Source organism: Rhineura floridana, chromosome 2 (genome assembly GCF_030035675.1).
Source record: "Rhineura floridana isolate rRhiFlo1 chromosome 2, rRhiFlo1.hap2, whole genome shotgun sequence".
NCBI lineage: Eukaryota > Metazoa > Chordata > Lepidosauria > Squamata > Rhineuridae > Rhineura > Rhineura floridana.
Window position 1 is genome coordinate 164,645,450 of NC_084481.1, and position 26,255 is coordinate 164,671,704.

At 42.2% G+C, this 26,255-nt stretch overlaps 1 protein-coding gene across 3 annotated transcripts in view; it reads right to left on the reverse strand.

The window, feature by feature from the left end:
* The window catches only part of DPF3 (double PHD fingers 3), a 324,681-nt gene that overhangs the window by 90,473 nt on the left and 207,953 nt on the right, over positions 1–26,255 (reverse strand). For all 3 annotated transcript variants that reach the window (XR_009760692.1, XM_061611204.1, XM_061611205.1), the window contains exon 4: positions 3,573–3,700. Coding sequence is in view for 2 of the 3 variants with exons in the window: in XM_061611204.1 (XP_061467188.1) it covers positions 3,573–3,700 (128 nt within the window). In the remaining variant the exon portion in view is untranslated. The remainder of the gene's footprint in view (positions 1–3,572; positions 3,701–26,255) is intronic.

Sequence of the window (26,255 nt, forward strand, 5' to 3'; positions counted from 1 at the left end):
CCTTAGGTGGCCCGGATTCTCAGCTTTAATTTTAAAAAAATTAAGTTTCTAGGTGGTCCAGTTCTCGAGATATACATAAAAATGTCAGCTGCCCCCCGACTGTTAAATCTTTCTTTAAACAGTACTGTATAGCACTCCATAGCTTTAACCCCGTCTGTTCAGGATTGCAGCCAATCAGTGAAGCCAGGGTTGCATTTGGTTGACCTGAGGCAGTGTCACTCTAGAAAACCTCATTGCAATGCCAAAAAATGGTGGTTTCCCCCTCTGTTTATCTGAAAATCTCATAAATTGGGTAAGTATACACATTTCAGTTTTTTTTCCTCTTGTGTGCAGGAGTCAGATCCTGGGCAGTGTTTTGAAAACCTTCCCAATACTTGCTTTTGTAAAAGCAATGGTAATCCCATATCCCCAGAGTAAATCCCATTGAATTCAATAGGACTTACTTTTGAGTAGACATGGTTATGAATGTGCTGAAAATCAATGGGACTTTGGAGTGAATGTAAAAAAGAATTGTGTTTGTGTTCTAACTCTTTCTGTCTTCTCTCCAGTCCCATTTTAAAGCAAGTAGGCAGGGCTTACTTAGGTATTACAGTTTTTATTCTGTAGGAAACTAATACTGATTTTTTTTAAAACTAATACTGATTTTTCTGCAATGACCAACTGGTTTGACAATAAACTGTTATATGGGCTGTATGTATTTATACATCTGCAGTGTGTGCGTGTATGGAGTCTTATGATTTGGAATTTTGGGTTGTGTGAATGAAGTTCCTTATCACTTGAGGTTGCATTTCTGTCCCTGTTTGAGTAAGCCCCACTGAATACACTGGGACTTGCTTCTGAATAAATAAACCTAGGATTGCACTATAAATATCTTTACAGTTTGTGTAAATAAGAAATATATTTGATAGTCATGCTTATATAAATATTTCTTCATTTATCATATTTTTGGTTTTTGGTTAGGAATCCTGACTGGTTGTGAGATGCTTAGTTTTCTGCCTTACTCATAGGAATCTTGTTGTGGTTGGTATGGTGTTGCATTTAAGAAATCATGGTACGAAATGGCCTGAATCAGTATAAAGCAGATTCCTTGGTTCCTAAAAGTGGGAAGAGACTCAAGGGCCACAGTGACTCCAACATTTATTTATGTATTTTTATTTACAACATTTATATACCACTTTATTGTAAAAAATCATGGTTTACAGAAAGAATTAAAACAATAAAATTATTGGCAAAAGCGTTAAGGACAGATACTTAAAAACATTCAAAATAATAAAATGAACAATGAGTTAAAAACAGATTTAAAAACACAATAGCTTCCACATGCCTGGACAGGCTTGCCTCAAGAAAACTGATTTTAGCAGGTGCTGAAAAGAGGCGTCTGCCTAATGTCAATAGGCAAGGAGTTCCAAAGCGGAGGTGCTGCCACTTTACAGGACTGATTTCTTACAAGAGCAGAACAAGTACTATGTGGCACCCATAACATGGAAAGCACAGCTTGAACTTGGCCTGGTAGCAAATCAGCAACCAATGCAGATTTCAGAGCAGAGGTATTATGTGCTGATAGGATCTCACTCATGTCAGCAATTGTGCTGCAGCATTCTGCATTAACTGCAGTCCCCAGGTCAGGTTGTGCTGCATGGGGATTTCTGTGACCTTGGCTGACTGGCTGCTAGGATTTTTTTAGTTTGGGTTTTTGGTTATGAATCCTGACTGGTTGTGGGATGCTGAGTTTTCTGCCTTACTCATAGGAATCTTGTTGTGGTTGGTATGGTATTACATTTAGGAAAGCGTTACTGCCTTTTGTGTTGTTTTTTTCCTATTTGCATTTCACTTGTCTTTAACCTCACTCCGTTACAGCCATAGAAGCAACAGAAGCCATATGCAAGGTAATTAACTCCCATTAGTGATAACAGCAAGAATTTATAATTATTATTTTAATTAAAACAAGAGGCTTATGAGTACTTTGAAGAGGACCAGATATTTATCTTCTTTCTGAGCCCAGGACTGGGTCTTTCATGATGCCTGGTGGGGGGGGGGAGCAGGAGAGTAGTCGATAAGACAGACATCCTGGCATTGGTAATCTAATTAGCAAGGTATGTGTGGGGTTGTTGCACACTTCCAGGCCCAGTTTCATTTGAGTATGGAGGTGGAAACTGTGTAGATGTGGTTGATCAAAGGGAGAAGAAATTTTAAGCAAAGCTCTGCTTTTTTAAAACCTAAGAAACATACAGATACTTTGAATGTCTGAGTGCCTGCACCAGTGGAATACTGGAGGAACTTGTAAAACTTGCTGCAACAATATTTAGAACTGAGCATGTGGTGTGAAAGACTCCTTTTCCTAACATTTTGGCTTCTTGTTTTTCTCCACCCACCACATCTCTGAAATATATCGTATATGTAATGGTTAACCATACTAAAAAATGTAAATTAGTTTATTTCGGTCAATGACCAGCAAAGGTTAACCATACTGCTGCCCTGACTTACTTTATGTTTGTTGCTATTTTGTGTTTTTATTATGTCTTTATATTGATTGTGTATTTTTATTGTTTTTATTATATTTGTAAGCTGTGCTGAGCTCTGTTTTTAACAGCAGAAGGACAGGATATAAATCCTCTTAATCAATCAATCAATATTCCATAGTGTTGGAAACTAGAGTCTAGGCATTTAAGGCTGAAAATATTGCTTTAAAAAAAAAGATTTCTCACATATTTCCCCAGTTTTTGGTGTTAATTCCTAGGCACAAAAACAAAACAACTGGACAATCCAAATATTAATAGGCAAATAATTTGCATAATATGTAAATAATTTGCATAACATGCAAATTAGCCTGCCCAGATTTGTGGAACTGGAATATGGCAACCCTACCAAAGCTCCCCTTTCCCCCCTCCCCCCCGAGTGCTAAACCTGCTGGCCGGCCTGCTCCCAGACCCAGCTGGCCTGCTCGCGGGCCTGGCCAACCTGCTTGCTCCTAGGCCCAGCCTATCACCCGGCAATATATATTCATGTACTGTTGAGACTTGTGTCTGCCGCAAGGTGTCCCTGAAGTATTGGTGTAGTGTTAATTCACACTTCCTGCAGTGTATATGTCCTATGTGAAGTAAACCCCCTCCTTCCCACATTCCTCTATTGTGTGTGTATTTTCCTTAATCTTGAACTAAGGGAGAATGAATTGGGTTGCCCATTCAGTTGTGTGGGCAGCATTTGCCTAACCGTTATTATGTTATAGTTGTTTACAATAGTTGATTATGGTACACTTACACAGCAATAGACCAACACACCAACACAATATATATATATATATATATATATATATATATATATATATATATATATATATATATCTGCATACACACACATACATGAACAACCTGGGGATTATGGTTCTGTGCAGCAGTTGGTATATGCATTTTTGTGTGCTGTCCTGTAGATCACGGTATAAAGGTCACAACAGACTAATAGGTTGGAGTTAGATACTGAACCACACATCTTATAGGCACACATCTTATAAGCAGCCATTTCAGTATTACATAGATTGGAAATGTGACCAGTCCAACAGAAGAGCACTTAATCACCTGGATTTCTTGTAGAGTGTCTTCCTCTTTAGTATCTACCTTCTTTTCAAGCCCTTCTCCACGCAACAGTGCTTCCAGTGTGGTTCCCTCTGATGTGAAGCCATCCTTCTTCAGAGGCAGGTCAACATCTGACAAAGCAAATAAAAAAAGAGGCTACAGTTATTTCCTGCAAAGCTAAGGATTCACAACCAAGGATAAATCGCAGAATGCATGAAATTTTAATCGACTCAGGGAAGCCCAAAGTGTTAGTTTCTTGAGAAGCCCTGCCTAGCTCATATTCTTTGCTGTTGTTGGACTTCTCTTATGTTAGCTTCTTACACTATTTTTCCCTGGTTTCCCTGTAACCAAAAGGTGCACATCAAATATGGAAGAATAGATGTGCAGGTTTTCAGGCTCGCTGAAGCCTGAGTCTCCAAACATGGATTGATGCAATCATGTAGAAGTAAAACACAGACAACTTTTTCAGTAGATTTGAATCTGTTAAACTGGAGAATCATGATTCAAAACACAGCAAAATATACCCAGATTTGAACAAATTTTGAAGATTTTTTTAGAAAACTTCCCAATTGACTGTTTGCAATGGAGGGGAGGTTATATGAGGAAGGATTTAAAAAACAACAACATCCCTCTCAACATGCACTCTATACTGAATCAGTAGAATTCAACCACTACATCATGTGCAAAACAGTTCTTAGCAATGTAAAGTCTAAATGAAGGGCATGAAACAAATAGATTGAAAGCTACTGGTAGATCTCTGGCTGAGTTATGGTAGATGGGCAAGAGTTTCTGATTCTCAATTTTTTAACAATAGGAAAAAAAACACAATTCTGCTGCCTCCACCAAAAATTATGCTATTAATTTGACTTGTGGTAACTCAGATATAGATGTGTGTTTGTATATGCAGGCTATCTCAGTACAATAGGCAATTGGCTTTGTCCCCTGAGCCGCCATTTTACATGTGGCCCCCTTGGTGGATCTTGGGATTCTAATAAAAAAACAAAGTAGACCCTCACAAGCCTGAGGTCTGCCCACCTAAGCAATCTGTTTGGTTGGACTCACTTTTTAAGTCTTTTAAGGGTTGCTGCACTTTATTTCTTTATTTATTAAATGTATATCCCGCCCTTCCTCCTAGAAGGAGCCCAGCTCGGCAAACAAAAACACTAAAAACACTCTAAAACATCTTAACAAGAAAAGACTTTAAAACATATTAAAATATAATATTTTAAAAAACATCTTTTTAAAAAAGCATTAAAAACATTTTAAAAAGTAATTCCAACACAGACGCAGACTGGAATAAGGTCTCTACTTAGAAGGCTTGTTGAAAGTCTTCAGTAGGTGCTGAAAAGATAAGAGAGATGATACCTGTCTAATATTTAAGGGGAAGGAATTCCAAAGGGTAGGTGCCACTACACTAAAAATCTGCTTCCTATATTGTGTGGAATGGACTTCCTGTAAGATGGTATCTGTAGGAAGCCCTCACTTGCAGAACACAGTGGTCGACTGGGCATATAAAAGGTAAGACGATGTTTCAGGTATCCTGGTTCCAAGCTGCATAGGGCTTTGTACACCAAAACTAGAACTTTAAACTTGGCCCAGTAGCTAATGAGCAGCCAGTAAAATTATTTCAGCAGGGGGGGTAAGATGTTGGCAATACCCTGCCCCAGTGAGCAGTCGCGCTGCCGCAGTTTGCACCAGCTGCAGCTTCCGGACCAACCTCAAGGGCAGCCCCACATAGAGTGCATTACAGTAATCAACCTGAAGGTTACCAGTGTGTGGACAACAGTGGTTAGGCCATCCTAGTCCAGAAATGGCTGCAGCTGTCTTACCTGCCGAAGCTGCGAAAAAGCACTCATGACCACTGAGATCACCTGGGCTTCTCACGACAAAGATGGATCCAGGAGCATCCCCCAGACTACGGAGCTGCTCTTTCAGAGGAAGTACGACTCCATCCAAAGCAGGCAACTGACCAATTATCCAAACTCTGGAACCATCAACCCACAGCACCTTCATCTTGCTAGGATTCAGACTCAGTTTATTGGCCCTCGTCCAGCCCACCGCCAAGTCCAGGGCTTGCATAGCCTCTCCCGATTCCAATGTTACAGAGAAGTAGAGCTGGCTATCGTCAGTGTACTGTTGACACCTCACCCCAAATCTCCTGATGACCACTCCCAATGGCTTCATATAGATGTTAAACAGCATGGGGGACAAGATGGTACCCTGCAGCACCCCACAGCACAACTGCCAGGGGACCGAAAGACAATCACCCAATGCTATTCTCTGAAAACAACCCTGGAGATAGGATCGGAACAACTGTAAAACAATGCCTCCAATACCCATCTCACAAAATTGGTTCAGAAGGATACTATGGTCAACAGTATCAAAAGCCACAGAGAGTTCAAGTAAGAATAACAAAGTTGCACTCCCCCTGTCCTTCTCCTGATAAAGGTCATCCATCAGTGTGACCAAGGCCAATTCAGTCCCATAACCTGGTCTGAACCCAGATTGGAATGGGGCAAGATAATCTGTTTCATCCAAAAGTGCTTGCAATCATTGCGCCACAACCCTCTCAATCACCTTCCCTAAAAACTACCAGGTGGTCGTTGTCACAAAACAATGGGTTCAGGGTGTGCTTTTTCAGGAGTAGTTGGATCACTGTCTCTTTCGGGGCAGCTGGGACCACTCCCTCCCACAAAGACATGTTGACCACACCCTGGATTCACACGGTTATACCCCCTCGGCAAACTTTAATATGCCAAGATGGGCAGTGGTTGAGAGAATATGTTGCTGGCCACATTGTCGCAAGCACCTTGTCCACATCATCAGGCTGAATCAACTGAAATTTATCCCAAGAAAATGCAGCAGACATTGCACTGGCCACCTCACTGAGGACTACAGTAGATGCGGATGGGGCATCAAGAAGATTGCTATGGAGGTGAGCAACTTTACCTTCAAAGTGCCTTGCAAACAATTCACTTGGGGCCTCTGAAGAATCTAAAACTTCATTTCCTGGAATTGATGTCAACAGACCCCTGACAATAAAAAAAGGCTCCACTGGACAGCTACTTGAGGATGAGATGGAGGCAGAGAAGTGGGCCTTCTTTGCCGCCCTCACCACCCCACAGTAGGCATAATTATGATGTTTTAGTCATGCCTGATCAGCCTCACAGCACATCTTTCTCTACTTGTGTTCTAGCCGTCATCCAGCCTTTCATTGCACTTAATTCACTGGTGTACCAAGGTGCAAACAGGACTCCACAATGCCAGAGGAAGCACTCAACAATGCATCACATTGTTCCACAGCATTACAAGGACATCAACAGGATCACCTGCTCCGTCTACTGGAAACTCCCTCATGGCATTCAGGAATCCAGTGGATTCCATTAGTGTTTGGGGGTGGACCATCTTAATCTGTCCACCAGCCTTGCAGGGGAGGATAGGAGCCATAAGTCTAAACTTCACCAGGAAGTGACCACAACAATAGGATGATACCCACCCCCCTATCTCCAGGCCACTCCTTCCTCCGTCTGGAGCAAAATCCAAGTTGCGGTGTGCCCTGCCCTATGTGTTGGACTGGTGATAACTTGAGAAAGCCCCATGGTTGTCATGGTTGCACACAAATATGACACTTCATTGGAAGCAGCTTTAAATTGTTCCCTGTGATGACGACCTCCCTTTAGCAAAACATTCATGTGGAGCCACAAGAATAGAGGGGTCTTTCTCTCTGCCACCTCCCCAAAAAGTTTGCAATGGTGTGGAGAAAATCCCCTGATCTCTGTGGCAAAACCCCACACACAGACAGCCTACTATGTGGAAACGGCCATGGTTGAGGAGTTTAAAGTGGCACTATTTTTATTTCTAGATCTTATTGTCTTTACTTCACTCTTCTGTCCAATAGATAATCCATCTAAAAATGTCATCCACTTATAGCTGATTCACATAGACATTAATAATGAACCACAAAGTGATAACTTGCATTTGTGAAACAGCCATCACTGATCAAAGCACCACATACTGAATGTTTGTGGCACCTCAGACACTATGCTTTGTAATAGTCAATTCACATCTCAGTTACAAGTTACCCAATGTTGAATAATATGAGCAAAATAATTGCATGTGTAAACTAATCCTAAATTAGTCATGGAAAGAGGAAAAGTTGCTATAGTTTTGGTGACTACAAAATGGTGGGTATATCAAATCAATGTCAGAGTCAGTACATTTTCCACTAGAATGTTGGCATGATTGTGATTAAAAAACCACTTTGGGATAAAATTGATATCTATTAAACTGACCCCCAGCTGGCCTAAGAATAGGCCCAATATGATCACATTCCAAGAAACATGCTGTTTCACACCTATTGTCCCTTCAACTCCTGAACACTTCTTCACAAAGTGATAGACAACTTAAGTGCTCAGAATGTGGTGATAATTAAAAGCACTATCCCCTCTGGACAAGTGTCAGTCTCCTTCCTAATCACATCTGCTTTCAGCAATTAGCATACAAGATCAGAAGGCCAGTTTCAAAGTCCACTTATCTGTTGACTAAATCCAAATTTGCAAATGACTGTTCACACTTCCTCTCCCAGGCCAGATTGGCCAAGGGTCCCAAAGAAAATATCCACAAGTAGTGCAGTTTTGAAAAAGAGAATCAGACTTCACCATCCTCAAAAAGACACACACACACACAATATAAGCAGACCCTGCTGGATCAAGCCAATGGCTAATTTAGTCCAGCATCATGTTCTCATAGTAGCCAACCAGTGCATGCTAATGGGAAGCATGCAAGCAGGCCCTGAGTGCCACTCATATTTCATAAAAATATGGGAGTATATGGATTTCCAAGCAACTTATCATGACCAAGAGTAGAGAAGTTAGAATGGACTTTTATCATTTTGGAATTGTTTCTGTGATTAATGCATATATCTGTGTGTCTTATCAATAAAAATACCTTTCTTGGTTTAAATGCTCTAAAGTGGTGTTAAACTGCATCTCTGCAATGTGAAGCTCTGGCAAGATCCAGCACCTAGACAGAGTTGGAAACACAGACTCTCCCTAGTCATCTTCCTCAGAAGGATGCCCTATATTTTGTGGGGAAAGAAACAGACCATAGAGGGCTAGTAGAAGTGACTTATGAGACTCAGCCTGGAGAAATAGTTTTTAGTCAGCACTTCAGAGGAAAGAGGATGGCCCCACCTGCCTTATTATTGCATAATGGATGACAGTGACTAAAGCAAATCATAATGAAACACAAAAAATGGTAAGCATCTAAGTAAAACCAGGAAAGAAAGTGAAAAAAGGGGGGGAATCATATGCTGTAAGTGGTTTATTTTAGTAAAGAGTCCAATGCATTTTGGCTGTATAAACTTCAAGCCTTCATCAGGGTTCAGTTCAGATAACGAATGTAATTTTCAGAGATCTCTTGGCAAGTCATACAGTTTTTGATAACATCTCATTGCATGACAATAGATGACAACAGCTAAAACAAATAACACCCTTTAGGCTTACCTATTAAAACACTTCTTTCAGCATTTTAATTTGCTGTACAATAATACACACACACACACTAGGGGGAGCCCTGCCCCACTGCTTGCTCCGTTTGCCAAACCCCCCTGCTTGCTCCATGTGATGTTCCTGCTTATAGTGTAAATATGGTAAGTGCTGTTTCTATAGAAGACATATGGTAAGTGAAAGGCTGGTGGTGCTGCCTAGCAGGGGGATCTAGTGAGATCTGTGCTAGAGCGGAGTGAGAAACCATATAAAGGACGGTCCGGACTGGTGGTATCCCTGGTGGTGCCTAGTGAAAGGCAGTAGCCACAAGCAGGTGGGAACCTGACAGGGAGAACCAGGGAAGGACGTCACACTCCACTCTTCATTTTCCCTCTGCACACACACCTCATTTGTACCTTCACCCCTTTCCCCCCTCCTATTCTGCATTCCTCCTTTGTTTGCACACATACCCATTTTTGCCTTCTCCCTGTTTTCCCCTCCCTCATCCTCCCTCCTTTTCCCAACTCTTCCTTACAACAGACCACTCCTATTTCCACAAGAACTCCTTCTGGGGAAAGGAAAGGGATGTCTTTGGGGACTCCAGTTGGGGGGAGGGGCAAAGAAACGGGACCCATTTGCTGTGATGGGGTAGAGAACTGGGGGGGGTCCTTCCTTTCTTCCTTTCTCTAAAGCCGGCCACACCTGTCTTCCTCCACCAGGGGGTGAGCACCTTTGACAGAGCAAGCTGGTTCAGGTCATGCACCCAGCTCCTGTGACTCAACAGTTTGGTTTCTATTGTGCTTAGACTCCTTTTCCATCATGGCCTCTCCTCCCCCCACAGGCCACCAAGCTTCCTTCTCTCCTCCCATTTGGACCATCTCCCGTGAGGAGGGAGGCGGCCAGCCAAGGCAAGCAACACAGGAACAATGGGGAGTGGCTGGGGCAGTGCCTCAGCAACCGTCCTGCTCTCTCACCGCTTCCCTTCCCCTTGCCTTCTGCTGCTGACGTTATCAGTGAAGTGGGGGGGGGCAGAAACAGCAGAAAAGGATGAGGACCAGGATGAGGAGCTACTCCAGACTGTCCTGACTGTTCCTCCATGGATCACCTGGGCTGCCTCGCTCTGGGTCACCTCTCGATTAGACTACTGCAATGCGCTCTACGTGGGGTTACCCTTGAAAACGGGCCGGAAACTACAACTGGTGCAGAATGTGGCGGCTCGGTCGCTTACAAACAGCCGCCGCCGCGATCACATCACACCAGTGTTATTTCATCTACATTGGCTTCCAGTTGTTTTCCGGGCCCAATTCAAGGTGTTGGTGTTAACCTTTAAATCCCTATATGGTCTCGGCCCAGTTTACCTGAAGGAGCACCTCCAGTACCACAAATTAAGCCGCCCGACTAGATCAGCCACGCAGGGCCCTCTCAGTCCCACTAACGAAAACAGCTAGGTTGGTGGGGACTAGAGAGAGGGCATTTTCAGTGGCGGCCCCCACTCTCTGGAACTCCCTCCCGTTTGATCTTCGCCATGCCCCTTCCCTGGATACATTTCGCCAAGCCTTAAAAACTTGGCTCTTTGGACAGGCCTTTGGGATCTCCGGGGTGGGCTAATTTTTCTGTGATTGTTTATTGTTTCTGATTGCCCTACATAGTTTTACGCCTGCATTAGTGTTGACTGCATTGTATTTTATTCTGTAATTATATTGTATTTTATTGAATTTTAATATGTATGTCGCCTAGGGTGGCTTCGGCCAGATAGGCGACACAAAAATTAAATTTATTATTATTATTATTATTATTATTATTATTATTATTATTATGCCATTTTGCTTGCTCCCTCATCCTCTGCCCTTGCCTCCTGTCCCCCTTGTTTGTTGTTGCCTCTGCCGCCAAGACAGGTGGCTGAAGCGTTCATTCTGCAGTTTGCTCACTTCAGCCACCCGCCTCGCCTGCCCACTCCAATCGCCATGAATGCTTCAGCGGCTGCTGCATGCCTGCGCTGAAGCATTCACAGAGAGCACGACACTTACATATATATAGTTAGATATATAAAACAACAGAGCACCAAATCAGCTGCCACCCAAGATACTGGGTGCGTTCTAGAATGATCTGTCACTCCAGAGACAGCTGCTGTGCAAAAGCAAACCAAAGCAATTCTGCTTCCTCAGAAATGCTTACACAAAGCTTCTACAAACATTGTGTCACATTGATTCTTTGGATTAGCTGATTCTCATAAACAAATACTACATAAATGTACATAATGATTGTGTCTAGTAGATAGCATGGAAGAACGCAAATCCCAGATCCAGGGTTGTAACCCAATAACCTTCAAGTAATAACTTGTGTGTGTGTGTGTGTGTGTGTATACTTCCCCTCTCCATCCTTAAAACTCTGTAGTGTGTGGCATGCCACCTAGCTACCGCTGGGTGAATGTAGCCACTGAACTCATTAACAGGATGTGGCAGGATGTGCCTTAAAGGGCAACTGTGTGGCTCAGTGAGCAATTAAATCTCACGTCAGTTTCAAATGAGAATCTATCAGTGTCACAAGAGTCTACAGTCTCAGCTCCATTTCTTTTTCCCATCCTTAGCATTTTTCTTTATGGCAGAACATTGGGAACAATGGAAGTCAGAAAGAATATCATGAAATATGCCATGGAAAGAAGAGGGGGGAAAAACCAGATTAAGCCTACTCTTCTTCTGGGAAATATGCAGAGAGAGAAGCTGTCTGTTAGCTGTCGAGTTTGCAAAAGATACCATCTTTGGGGATGGTGCTCTCTACCAGCAGATGGAGCGCCCCAGGGGAAATGGTGGTGAAAAACCCAGACAAGCTGCATCCATCCATCCATCATATTGCTCATTTCCTCATCTCCAAGGCATAAATATAGCATTAGAGTGCAAAGCGGGGGAGGGGGGGTAGAGTTTTAAGGATGGAGAGGGGAAGTATGCAAACAGGCTTACTTGAATAGCTGGGTTATTTGCTTACATTAGGTAAATGATAAGGTCAGGTCAATATTTTACCCAGAAGTTGCTTGTTTTGTTTTTAAATCTCTGTGAGCCACATCTATAGAGTCATTTTTCTTGACCTCACGAAGGGATGGCTTCTCAAAAGACTCTAGAATGACACTTCCACACTAGAAGACATCTTGTGATACCCTTTCTGTACATACCTCTGCCAATACTCAGCAACTCTGACTTTTACCAACCTCGCCATTCAGGTCTCCGCACCATTCAGCTTTGGTATTGTACTGATACCCTGACTGTGACCAGGCCTCCTTTCTGTCCTCTCCACCCCTTCTTTCCCTCGCTTTGACAGTTCCCCTTAATTCTGTAGCTCACTCTTCTCTTTCTGTTCTAGAACTTCTTTGCAGCGTGCATTGTTTATGCCACAACCCTAGACTAAAGCAAGGAGTGAGTACTTCACAATGTGAACAAGCATTGAAACCAATTTTACTTTTCAGGGGATGACAGAATTTTAAGGTGTCAGAGCCCTTGAGACGAAAGGTTATATTTCCCACAGACAAAAACACACAGGCCAGATGTTCTCATAACTGTGTAACTTTACTCATGTTTGTATGAAGACTGTATTGTACCTTGACTATGGGGGAAAGGATTGCTAAGTCATGTGAGAATAAGACCCCAAGATTCTGTACTAGAATAACAACTTCTAAACTGCAGCACACTGCAGAGTGTCAGCATTACAGAAATCTTACATAGCGCTAGCAGACAAGATCCTCTGGTGTGGGAATGTGAGCAGATGGCTGACAGTTGTGTGTATGTTGTCTTCACAGGAAAGCTGCCTTGCCATTACCTTCCCTGCACCAAAGTGTGCATGATTCAATTGCCTTAAAGGCAGGAGTGTCTATACTTTGCAATTAAAAGAAAGGTCTGCTCCAAGGTACTCCACCTTCTACACCAAGAACAACTGAAATTTGTATACTACAGTGTGTATACTAGTAAAGCACAGTGCTTGAGAGACCTTGCTCACTCCTGCGAACATGTGCACAGGTGAAACTCAGGATGGGACATGAAATGTATAATTAGTAATTATGCTGTGAAATGCACACCAACTTTCATTCCATTATCTTAATGGAAGATAGTGCACTGTTTGTACTTAAGAACATAAGAAGAGCCCTCCTGGGTGAGACCAAAGACCTATCTAGTTCAGCATTCTGTTCTCAAAGTGGCTTAACCAGATGCCTACAGGAAGCCCAAAAGCAGGACATGAATGCAACAGCACTCTCTCTCATTCATGATCCCCACCAACTGGTATTCAAAGGCATACCAATTCCAGAGCTGGAGGTAGTATGCAGCCAACAAGATTCCTAAACATATACCACTTATTACAATCCATCTCAAGGCAATGTACAAGCTAAAATGATAAAACAGTGAAATCACAGTAATATAAACAAAAGGTAACTGATAACCCAAATGGTACCATTAATTAATTCCTGATATTAAACCCCAGTAAAGGCTTGAGTGCATAGGTATGATTTATTTTTAAAAAAATATCATCAGCATTGTCACTTGTTGGAGTGCTGAGGGGAGGCAATTCTATAGGAAAGGGGCTACCACAGCAAAGACTATCCTCCCTAGTTTCATATTGTTGTGACCTGCTCTGGGACCTACTGGTGAAGAGGCAGATGATAACAACAACAATAATAGTAGCAGCTGCTAACCAAGACTGTGGCACAATCAAGAGGGCCTCCATAGCTGCCGCACAGTCAAGAGGGCCTCCATAGCTGCATGCAATCCTCAGACAGGATATTAGGAAGAGAGGTGCTCCTGCAACTATCCTGACCCCAAGTTGTTCATGGATTTTTAGGTGAAAAGCAAGACCTTGAACTTGGCCTGATAGGTTATTGGCAGTCAGAGCAGTATAATGTGTGTGTGTTAGGACACTCCACTGAATAACCTTTCTGCAGCATTCTGTACACCTGCAGCTTCTGGATAGACCTCAAGGGAAGTCATACACAGAGTGTATTAAAGAAATCTAATTTAGAGGTTATCAAAGTATGTGGCCAAGCTATCCCAGTCTAGGAATGGGTGCTGTTGTTGTATCAGCCAAAGCCAGTAGAAGGCGCTCCTTGCCACCACAGCCACTTGGGCTTCCAGGGTCCAAGATGAATCACAGAGCACTCCCAAACTATTTATTCATTCCTTTAGTGGAGTGCAACCCCATCCAGAACAGGTATATTACCCAACTCTTAGACCTGGAAACTACCTACCCATAAGACTTCCATCTTACCAAGATTCCATTTTAGTTTATTGGCTCTCCTCCATTCCATTACTGCATCCAGACACTGGTTCAGGACCAGCAGGACCTCATCTGATTCAGATTTAACAGAGAAATAGAGCTGAGTATCATCTGCATATTGCTGACACCATACTCCTCATCTCTTAATGACTGCTCCCAACAGCTAGATGTTAAATAGCATTGGGGACAGTATAATCTCTTATGGCACCTCATAACGCAAATGCCAGGAGGCCAAAATGCAGTCACCCAATGCTATTTTCTGATACAGGTCCCACAGCTAGACACTGAACTACCATGACACAGTGCTCCCTACTCCCATCTCACAGAGCTGGTACAGGAGGATATGATGGTCAATAGTATCAAAAGCCAGCAAGTGTAACAGGGTCATAATCCCTTCGTCTTTCTTCCTGTAAAGAGCATCCATCAGAGTGACCAAGGCCAATTCAGTCCCGAAACCAAGCTTAAACCTAGACTGAAATGAGTCAACATATCATCAGCATCACCAATCTCTCTTTGGCTCAACATTAGATACAACTCCTCAAGGCCCATCTCAGGTTGAAGAGGTTACCTAGTGAGAAAGATGGAATTCTTATGGGCCCAGGGGGTGTAGTCATCCAGAGTATCAGGAGATCTTAGATCCCTTACTTTTTTGGGAGCAGGGTCCCAGCAGGGTCCATATATCTCCAGCATCCTATGAAAGCTACCAAGAAGAGTCTTCTAACATGCTTCCTTGTCCTTTCCTGCTGATGAGCCAATCAGAGTGAAAGGAGGTGAACCAGCCACTGAGAAGACTCTTCTCAGTAGCTAACACTCTCCCCTTTCATGCTTATTGGCTCCTGGGCCTTTTTTTGTTGTGGGAGAAGATCTCATTCTCAACCCACAAGCAAAACAGAAAAAGATAGGGTGTGTGTGGCTGTGACTATCATGAAGGGACCATGCACTTCTAAACTCACCACTACACTACTATATGGTCCACAGTGACTCCCCACCCGCTGTCACCCTGGGCCTCATCCTTCATGAATTTGTCTAATCTCTTTGAAATTCATCCAAGTTGGTGGCCATCACTACCAGCTACCGAAGGGAGATATTCCCACTGTTTTGTATGTTTTATTTCCTTCTTAAAAACAATATGGGGATCAAAGTGTGTGTGTGTGTGGGGAATCCTGAAACACACCATGTTCTCCCCTACCATTTATTTCAAAATCTGAGTCTTCCAAGGGTGATACTGCATTGCTGCATTGTGTTGTATTTTGCATTTTTCTCTCCATGATTGGAAACACAGTCAATGGTCATAGCGGCACCCAGACACATAACACAGATTTATGCTCCGAATGCCAAATTTTATTCTGAAAATTTAATGTTCAACATAGTAATTGCATTAGGGAACACTTGCAGAGCAAACCTCTTGCCACCTACTTCTGCTCTGAATTTTGCTGCTGCCCTCTCTGAAAGAAGAGGAGAGCCATCAAGCCCATCGCTGGAGAAAGACCCGCTTCCCCACTGATTTGCAGCAGCTGGCTTCAAGGCCATGACTCCTGGATGGGGAGGGGTGGGAAATTCCCAGAATAACACACCTGACCTTGGGCTAGTGGGGTGTTTGTGTTTTATTTTTTATCTGCTAGAGGATGGGTGAGGAATTTTTTCCCCTTTGGTAGCCAGGATTAGTGCTGCCAAAGCTTTCTGTGGCTGTATGGGGCTGACTAATGTTTTGTTTTTGTTTTGTTTTATGTATGATATATTATTTTGGCTTTTAATTCTGTCGTAAGTCACTTGGAGACCTTCAAGCAGCAAGCAAACAATAAATCAAATAAATATAAATATAAATAAATAAATAAATGGACAAGCAGAATGGCCAGTAGTCAGATCAATAGCCTCACAATGCTTGACCAATTATCAAGCAGAAATTCTTCCAAGCTACACAGGAAGTGAATTGGACTGTGAAAGACCAACCCAAATTGTGTTTGCATTTTGACAAATTTGTAGGGCAGTATAATATCTCAGAGAGGAGGTCAAGTCTCCTGCTCCCCGGTGCATTCATAGCTGCCCAATTTCCCTGCTTTTTAAAGTTTGATAGAAATATCTGTTGGCTACATTCTTAAACTGCTAGGTTTTTTGCCTATTAGTGAATATATTTTGGGTCAAGTTTGACTCAGTAATTATATCACCTTGTCTCTCATTTTGATGGTTTTAAACACAATAATTTGTTTTTAATTTGCTCATAAATGATCTGGCATTAGGGGTGAGCAGTGGGGCAATTTGTGGATGACAACAAATTATTCAGGGTGGCAAAACCAAAAACAGATTGTGAAAAGTTTATCTCCAATCTGGGTAAATGGGCACTAAAATGACAAATGTGGCTCAATATAAGCAAGTGTAAAATGATGCACGTTAGGGCAAAAAATACTAGCTTCACATATACACTGATGGGATCTGAGCTGGCAGTAACTCACCAGGAATGAGACCTTGGGGTCACAGGGAATAGCTCAGTGAAAGCACCAACCCAGCTTGTGGCAGCTGTGAAAATGGAAAATGCTAAGGATCACTAGGAAAGGGATCAAAACTGCCAGGATCATAATGTCTTTCATACAAATCTATGGAGCAACCACACTTATACAAGTATGATTGCCATACCTCAAAAAAGATATGGTACAGCTGGAAACAGTGCAGAAATAGGCAACGAAGATGATCTGGGGACTGCAGCAATTCCCTTATGAGGAAACCTTATAACATTTGGGGCTTTTCAATTTAGACATAAGGCAAAAAACATGATAGAGTTTTTTATAGAGGTTTATAAAGTTATGCATGGTGTGGAGAAAGGAAGAAAATCCCCTCTATCCACTCTTTCATAATACTAGAACTCAGGATCATCCAATTAACTGACTGCCAATTAGCTATCAGGTTAAGTTCAAAGTGCTGGTATTGGTGTATAAAGCCCTATGCAGCTCGGGTCAAGGATACTTGGAAGATCATCTCACCTCTTAGAAAGCCAGTCGATCACTGCACTCTGCATGTGAGGGCCTCCTGCAGATACCATCTTACCAAGAGATCTGTTCCTCACAATACAGGAATCAGACTGTTAGTGTCATGGCACTTACCCTTTGGAATTCTCTCCCCTTAAATATTAAACAGGAGCCGTCTCTGTTGTCTTTTTGGCACCTACTGAAGTCCTTTCTCTTCCAACAAGCCTTATAAAATAACATCTTTCCTAGTCTGCATCTGTATTGGAATTGCTCTTAAGATGTTTTTAAGATGCTTTTATTGTTTTATCACTTGTTTGCCACTCTAGGCTCCTTTTGGGGGAAAGGTAGGATGCAAATTTAAAATAATAACAACAGAATTGCTATTACAAGATATGGTGCTGGCCACCATCTTAGATGGCTTTAAAAGGGGGCTAGCCAAATTCATGGAGGATAAAGCTATCAGGCTACCTCCAACATCAGCATGCCTCTAAATTCCAGTTGTGAAAGAACTACATCAGGACAGGGCTATTGCTTTCCTATCCTGTTTGTCAACTTCCCATAGCCATCTGGTTGGCTACTGTAGGAAGAGAATGCTGGACTAGATAGGCCTTTGGTCTGATCCAGCAGGGCTCTTATGATGTTCGTATGTTCAGTGGTAACATCATAATCAAACTTCTAAAGAATTGTTATGATATTCTGACAATTTAATATTCCAGACAGCAATAGAGTAATTGGACACTCTCTGGGCTCGTTTGCTTCCCTTCCAGCAAGGCCAACTTGTCTCACAAGATGAAAGAAAGCAAGAATTGGTGTACTCTGTGATTTTACTATTTTACAGTACATGGGTATGATAAATAACAGTGGGAAAAGCAGGGTGTCTTTGAATTTCAAATGGCTCTACATTTGACCTAAAGGAGCTCTACTCTCCAAATCATATGCCCTACATTAATTTTTCAAGTCTCCAGCATTTAAAAAGCTCTGCTTCTCTTTAAGGAATATCCTTGAGATGTTGTTTCAGTGCTGTAAAGATTTTTTTTCTTTTTTAAAATCACACTTACAGAAGAAAATGTTACCCATAGTTTTATTAGATGTTTTATACCACTGTCCTGTGGGGCAGGGCCAGTTCTAAAGGGCGGCCAGGTTGGGCACTGGCACAAGGGCCCCGGAGCTACAGGAGCCCCTGAGGGGCCCTCCGCTCCCCTTCTGCGATCCGCGCCCCCCCACGCCCCCCACTTACCTGTCAGCCGGCTTTTTAGCATTGCCCTTAATGAAGATGGCAGCCGCAGCTTCCCTAAGGTACTGAAGCTGCTGCCGCCATCTTAGTTGATAGCAGAGATGTACGCGCGTAGCACACACGTGTGCCATCAACAAAGATGGCAGCGGAGGCTTCATTCCCCTTAGGGAAACTGCAGCTGCCATCTTCATTAAGGGCAATGGTAAAGACTAGACAGGTAGGGGGGCCGCGGGGGGCACGTGGGGGGCCACGTGCATGCATGTACGCACGTGCACGCACTCCCACCCACCAGGGGGCCAGGGCAAGATGATGCCCAAGGGCCCCCGCTTGCCTGGAGCCAGCCTTGCCATGGGTCATGGTTGTCAACAATGCATTTAAATTACAAAGAAAACACTCTTTTAAAAAAAAATGAACAGGACTCAAGCGTTATTAAAACCAGCTGAAACTTATTATAACCATCTTAGGTCTGGCGGAGCAAAAGTGGTTGCTCAAACAGTACGGTCTTGCAGTTTCTCCAGGAGATACTTAGATTTTAAAAGGTTTGCAAGAGAGAGGAGTTCTGCAACTAAGGGGGTTTGTGAGTGAGTGCACATTACACACACCAGAAGGGGTAAGGAAGAGACACAATAACTTGTGCTTTCAGTATAATAACCAAAGATCAGCCTGTGCTTTCTCACCCACCTCCATCATGAGACACCTACACAGAGGAAGATCAAGGAATGTGCAAAAGCACCAGTGTTTGTATGCACTCTCAGTTTGCCATAGATATCACAATTGGATGCAAAAGTAGGGTGCACACTTACTCATCACTCCCCCAAAAGCGAAATGCATAATTAAAAAGAGAACAATTATCTCACAATAGGAGGAAAACTTAAGACCAGGTGACCTGTGTGCCTGCTCAGTCTGCTGTAAAAGTACTAACTGTTGATGGGCAATTTCAAGGCCCCTACTCTCCCTTCTTACAGTTCTTAGACCAGAAAGGCCTTCAAATAGAGGACTCCTTCAAACAGACCACAAGTGGGCAATCTTTTCATCCCCAAAGACCACATGCAGCAATGGATGGCTGATCAGGGGCCCCATACTGGTGCACACAGGCACACAGAGGGAGAGAAAAGCACTTTGAATGCAGAAATCATGCTGTTGACAGCGAATGCAGTCTTCTCTTTCAAAGTCTCTCCCTGCTGATGTGGAGAAGGGCAGACCTCTTCCCATTCCAGCAGGGAGAAAGAAGAACTTTGAAGGCAGGGATTGTACCAGTGACTGCCAGCATGAGTCTGCCTTTCAAAGTCTTTCTCTGTTGGGGCAGAGAAGGGCAGATTCCTCCCTGCCCCAACAGGGAGAGAAAAGCACTTTCCAAGCGGAGTTATGTTTGTGACAGCCAACACAATCCTCACACTCAAGCCTGTCCTTGCTGGGGCAGGAAAGGGCAGAAGTAGCAAGGAGATATCCAGAGCTTGGAAAAGTTACTTTTTTGAACTACAATTCCCATCAGTGACAGCCAGCATGGCCACTGGATTGGGCTGATGGGAGTTGTAGTTCAAAAAAGTAACTTTTCCAAGCTCACTATCACAATCCTCCCAGCTCACCAGTGTGGCAAGCTGGTGGGAGCATGTTTTACATAGCATTCCCCACACACACAGCAGCAAAATTGGGGGGGGGGATAACTTTCGTAGCAAGAGGTGGCTTGGGTACATGCCATGGGCCACATCAAAGACCTGTAAGTGGTGCATGTGGGCAACATGTCTCCCGCATGTGAAATAGAGGACTGTCCTCTGACAGCCTTTTATATAATGAACTGTTATATGTACAGCAGGACACATGGCTACCCTATACGGAGGAGGTGGCAGTCTCTTGGGCCACTGTACACATTAAGTTGTTAGGTGTACATATAAAATGTTTTTCATTTACAAAAAAAAAGTCAGGTGTGAAGGTGACAAACATATTTGCAAATACACCCATCATTCAGGAAGCCAGAATTGGCCACAGCTCCAACATATGCTCAGTGGCAAGCATTGGTTACTTCAACATAATGTGCAAAACAGCTTTTAGATATAAAGGGAGACTGGAGGGGAAGATTATATACCAATTACATCTGAGAGCAGCCAGTATAATCACAATTTCTCAGAGACTCTTCCAATCGTCTATCAGATCCCAAACCACCATTTAGAAATCACTGGCTTTGTCAAGCCTTCTAATCACAGATTCCTGCATTTGACTTCCTCCCCTCATGCCAAGGCTCTCTGAGGCTTAAGGGAAAAAGAAGGAATGAAAACAAAAAGAATTACAACTTCTTCACTTTGGTTTCCAGTCAATTTAATGGGAATATAAATACACTCTTGAAAGATACTGTAAGATTTCTGTCCAGAATACTCCAGAAGGCAATCTAAAGAGTCTGAAGTATAAATATTTTCATAAAAACATAACGTATTTTAAAGTCTTCTCAGTCCCATTCTACTCTCTCAAAACAATTAAAAATGTTCTAAGCATTACGTACTAAATATCCAAATGGGAAGAAAATCATATTCTAGCCTGCCACAGAAAATTTGTAGAAACAGAATGATAAAACTCCTTCAGTAGGGCACCTGATAAGCAACAAGAACAAACTTATAAAAGTTCTCTTCTCTAGATTCTGTTATTAATATTAAAGTGTCACTATGAAAACATTGTCCAGCAATCTCCATAATCCATCAAATAAAAATTCTAGGTATAATGAGGAGGCTGTTCACACTGACATTTTTAGACAGAAAAGTCAAGTCACTGTACACCACTACCCCTTTTGCATGCTGAGGAGGAAAATCAATACATTTCCACACAATATCCAAAATGATTAACTGGTCTAAAGGATCAGTCTTCCCCATGTAGATAATACTGCAAAGTGTATTGAAAAAAGTAAAAGATAATTGTGATTACATTCATACCATACACCTATTCCCCTATTATTCCACTTTAAACAGTCATGGCTCCCCCCTCCCCAAGAATCCTGGGAATTATAGTTTGTTAAGGGTGCTGAGAGTTGTTAGGAGACCTCTATTCCCCTCATGGACAAGACTCCTCTTCTCCCAGGCATTTTAGCATGTGTTTTTAAATTGCTTTTTAAAAAATGTGTTTTTAAATTTGTATATTTGTTTTTAATGTTTTTAATTGTTGTAAACCGCCCAGAGAGCTTCGACTATGGGGGGGGGTATACAAATGTAATAAATAAATAAATAAATAAAATTCCCAGAAACAGAATGATAAAACTCCTTCAGGAGGGCACCTGATAAGCAACAAGAACATACTTATAAAAGTTCTCTCCTCCAGGAAGATGGACTGACTGTTAAACCGCTCTGAGAATGGTGGCTTGCCTGCCAGCACTTAACTCATGCCCACAGCTCTGGACACCAAGTTAAACAGAAAAGAAAGAGAAAAAATGGGGTCACAGGAATAGACACCAGCATATTGCTTCTACCCTGCCTCACCCTCAGATCTGACAATCAACCCAAAGTGCAGGAAAACAGACACTGGTGATCTGCATTGAATGTGTATGAGGGAGCTAGAGGACGTGTCCTACACCAGAAGGAGATTACAAGGAAGAAATTCAAATCTTGTGCTGTCCAGTGGCAATTCAAGTCAGGTCTGCCTCATCATTTTGAAAACCTTGACTATAGAATGGGAATGGGGAACCTCAGGCCAAGACAGGGCCAAATGTAGCCCTCCAGACATCTCTATCTGGCCCTCAGGACTTTCCCCGTGTTATCCCGCTTCCTCAGTCACACATGTCCTGTTCCCAGGCCACGCCTCTCACCAGGCCTACTTGGCACCCTCCTGGCTGGCATGTATCTTGAAACTCTGATAAAACCTCTTGCTTGCCTGGATGGAGAATAGAAAGAACAGAGAAGAGTATGTGTAAAAGTAGCCAAGTGTACAAAGACAAAATTTCCATTTGTTGCTTTGCCCACTTTTGCCTCTGACCCTGCCCATCACTGATATGTGGCCCTTGGAAGATTGCCCAGAAGGAAATGTGGTCCTTGATCTGAAAAGGGTTCCCTGACACAGCTATAGAATGTATCTGCAGGGGCACCAAAAGCGTTTAGTAATGGAGTCATTAATAGTAGAGCTAGACTTCCTAAATGCTGACAAAAGATATGTAATTCTATTACACTGGTGAGAAGTGCATGAGAAGGTAATGTCTGCCTGCTACTTGAGGATACGCCAAAAGCTTTTATATAAAGTTTCGATAAAAATATGAGCTCTGAAATAAACAAGAAGATTTCTGGCAGCAGATAATATGCAGATTGGGGAAATGTACCCTGCAGGCTCGGCAAAGATCTAAACCATGGGAGAAAAGACAAGGTGCAAACAAGGTAACATTCAAAGTCTCTAGGGCAGCCTTTCCCAACTAGTGGGCTACCAGATGTTGTTGGACCACAACTCCCATCAGCCTCAGCCAGCATTGCCAATGGTCAGGAAAGATGGGAATTGTGGTCCAACAACATCTGGTGGCCCACTAGTTGGGAAAGTCTGCTCTAGGGTGTCCTCAGGGGGAAAAGCCAATAAAGAAAAGCTTTACCCAGAAATGCAACATATAGAGTTGGGAAGCCTTAATATAGATTAAAGGTTCATAGCGCAAAAAATCAGTAATGACGAAACACAGCAGAGAGTAAAATGGGCCTGTTTGCTCTGAGGATATAGAGAGAATCAGTTAGATTCAAATGATGAACTGAAGATATTTGGTCAGACAGCAAAAGATGGTTATCACCACACTGCTTGTGACCTCCGGCTGGGAACAGTGCCTGATCTGGCAAAGCAGCAAGGCACTTCTCGTGGAGAATAAACCCAGAATATGGCTGTGCTTCTGAAAGTGAAACATGGGAATAAACACCCTCTGCTATCTATTCAAGTGACAACATAAACTATGGGAAGTGGAGACAAATCTCCACACTCAAATTATTCTCTGTCTTCCCTGACCAAAAATAGTAAAGACTGTGAGGGGAGGAGAAATCCATCCAAGGAGAAAAGCAAATGATAATGAAGGGGGTGAGTAGTGGTGCTTCCGTATTTCCCTTCATTTGATTAATGAGGAGCCAAGAAGCTGTGGGTTTGGGCTAAAAGATTGATGGCTGCAAAGAGGCTCCACATCGCGGAGATGAATGACTGGTCATCTGCCCTTGATGTGCAATGAAATGTCTTCCCTAAACAGCCGTATCAAATGCAGCCATGTCATGTCCCTGTTAAAAAGACACAAACAACAGGCAGATGGAGCCACCTGGGGTGCATTGCCTCTTAGAAGGACGGAGAGAGCAGGCTCCATTGGGCACTCAGGCAAGGTCAGTGTGTTCATTCATTAACATCTGGCTGTGAGATTAATTAAACTTTCCCTCCCCCACCCACCCCAAAAACAGTCATCTGTCTGCATAACACAGGCAAGGCTTAGACTAGGTGTGTTGCTGATGAGGGAGGGAAGGACTTTAGAAGCTGAAGAGAACGATGTAACAATCTCATCAATCTATGGATACCTTTGGCTGGTGAGCATCCTTCAAGCTACTCTTATACAGAGAGAAAAAAATGGCAGTTACTGTGGAAGATGGAACAGCTGAAATGGCACAGTGGGCTGGGAGACATCTTACCTCCATTAATGTGTTCTGCATGTATCAAAGCAGTAGGAGACCTATTAAGATTCAGGAATGAAGGAGTGAGAAAAGATAAGTTGGATATGCTTTGGTTCCAGCCACCATAATGACAATTTAGATGCCTTTCAGGCATAATTTCTAAGAAGAAAGTGATTTTGTCTATTCAGTTATGAAAAGCAGGAATCATAAGAAAATATACCTAGAGATATATGGGGAGGTGGGAAACCCAGCTCCACCCCTCTGGTGATGAATTTCACTTGCTCTTATCAAAACTTAATGATTCTCTCAAAATTCTTCCAATTTTTTGTTACATGAGCAAAAACATCTGCTTCAAAATGTTGCTTTCAGTAAGATCCACTGGCAACTCTCTTTATAACAGATTACATCATATTAATGTTTTAACGTGTTTTATATTGTGGTTTTTATTGATATATTGTATTTTATGGTTTTTATCTGAGCCACTTTGGGACGGTTTTGCCCTTAAAGATAGCACATTATTGTTTGAGATAAACAAACAAACAAAAGTATTTGTATTTTACCACATTACTGGCAGATAGAAGTAGCTGCAGGCATATACCCTCAAGTTAACATTATAATTGTTTGCTTACAGGCTTGTAATTCATAGCACCACATACAGATCTTACATCACTGCTTTCCGTTCTCTGGCTGTGTTTGCACCTTGCAGAGCAGTGAGCATTAGATTACAATGACAAGATGTACATGAAGAATCATGTGTGGATACAGCATTACTCTGAATTCTCTGCTAGGGTGAACTTCATTCTACCGTAAGGAATCTTATTTCTCTGCTGCTTCCTGAGAAGGCTAGGCAAGTGACTCTTTGTCTTCTGCTTATGGTACTCACATTCTTTTTTCTTTCTTACAACATATGTTGCTAATTATTATTAATTGATAGAACCCACAAGGTGCTGTTTCATCATCATTTTTGGCAGTGGTATTTCTAAAACCATAGGACTCTGAAGTATGCAGGTGCCACTGCATAAGTTTAAGCAGTGCTCAAAGTGGGTTGGGATACAAATCCATCCCGCTTTTCAGGCAGACCTATAACCATCCCACTTCTTCTTAGAGGGACATAATTGAGGCTGGCTGAACTATCCTACTTTATCCCAATTTGGGCCTGGTTTTTCTTTACCTTTTTTACATGCATATTGGCAGTTTAGTCCTTTACTAACAAGTGCAACTTCAGCAGGCCTTTAATTTTTTCAGACCAGATGTTGATGCAATACTAAACTAATTTTATTAACTCAAAAATAGTGCATTAGAGATAGGATCTCTGGGTAGAGATCCTACCATATCATATGCTCACATATATCTTGCTTCAAGGTGAATTACATCAGCTCTCTTTGCTGGTCATACCCACTCCCATATACCCCATACAAAGCATGTATTACTTGGAATGAGGAGGTGTTTGCCGCGTCTGAATGTTTTAGGACATTTTAGGACATATTTTATTAGGACATGAAGTGCAAAATGTAGAGAAATATTGAAATGAATTGAAATCCGGTAAAACATATTTAATATCTATCAAGTGGGAAATGATCATGAGGCTATAAAATGTTTACCCAGGAGAAGAATAAAGATGACAGATTGAAAGCATTCACTGAAGAAAAGGGGAGAATAATAGATTAGGACAAAGGAAAATTATCTTATAGTTCTTACTACTCTCTATGTATCCACAAAACCAGGCTTGTAACATTTTAAAATGGAATTGAATATCATTTATTGCTAATTTCTTGAAAGTATGCACTGGAGAAGAAAGGGGTAAAATCACTGTTTATATATTATTGTATTTCAACCTCCTGAACAGTTTCATCTGCCAGACACCAATAAAACTGAATAAAATTAAAAGATCATATTATAATGAACGATAATTCCACATTTCTTTAATAGCATATATGAAACTTTGCATTGATTCCTAACACATTGCTTACTACTGCAACTTTATAGATCTAGGGCTTAACTAGATACTACATGGTATATGTGGCCAACTTGTCTCCCATGTAATGCTAGTAAAAGAAGTGAGTATTATGACATCTCCACTTTAAAACCCAACATGTTTTAAGCACCAGATTACATCTGTGAACAGGTTCCCCCGTGGTTTTGAAAATCATAATAACACAGCCATG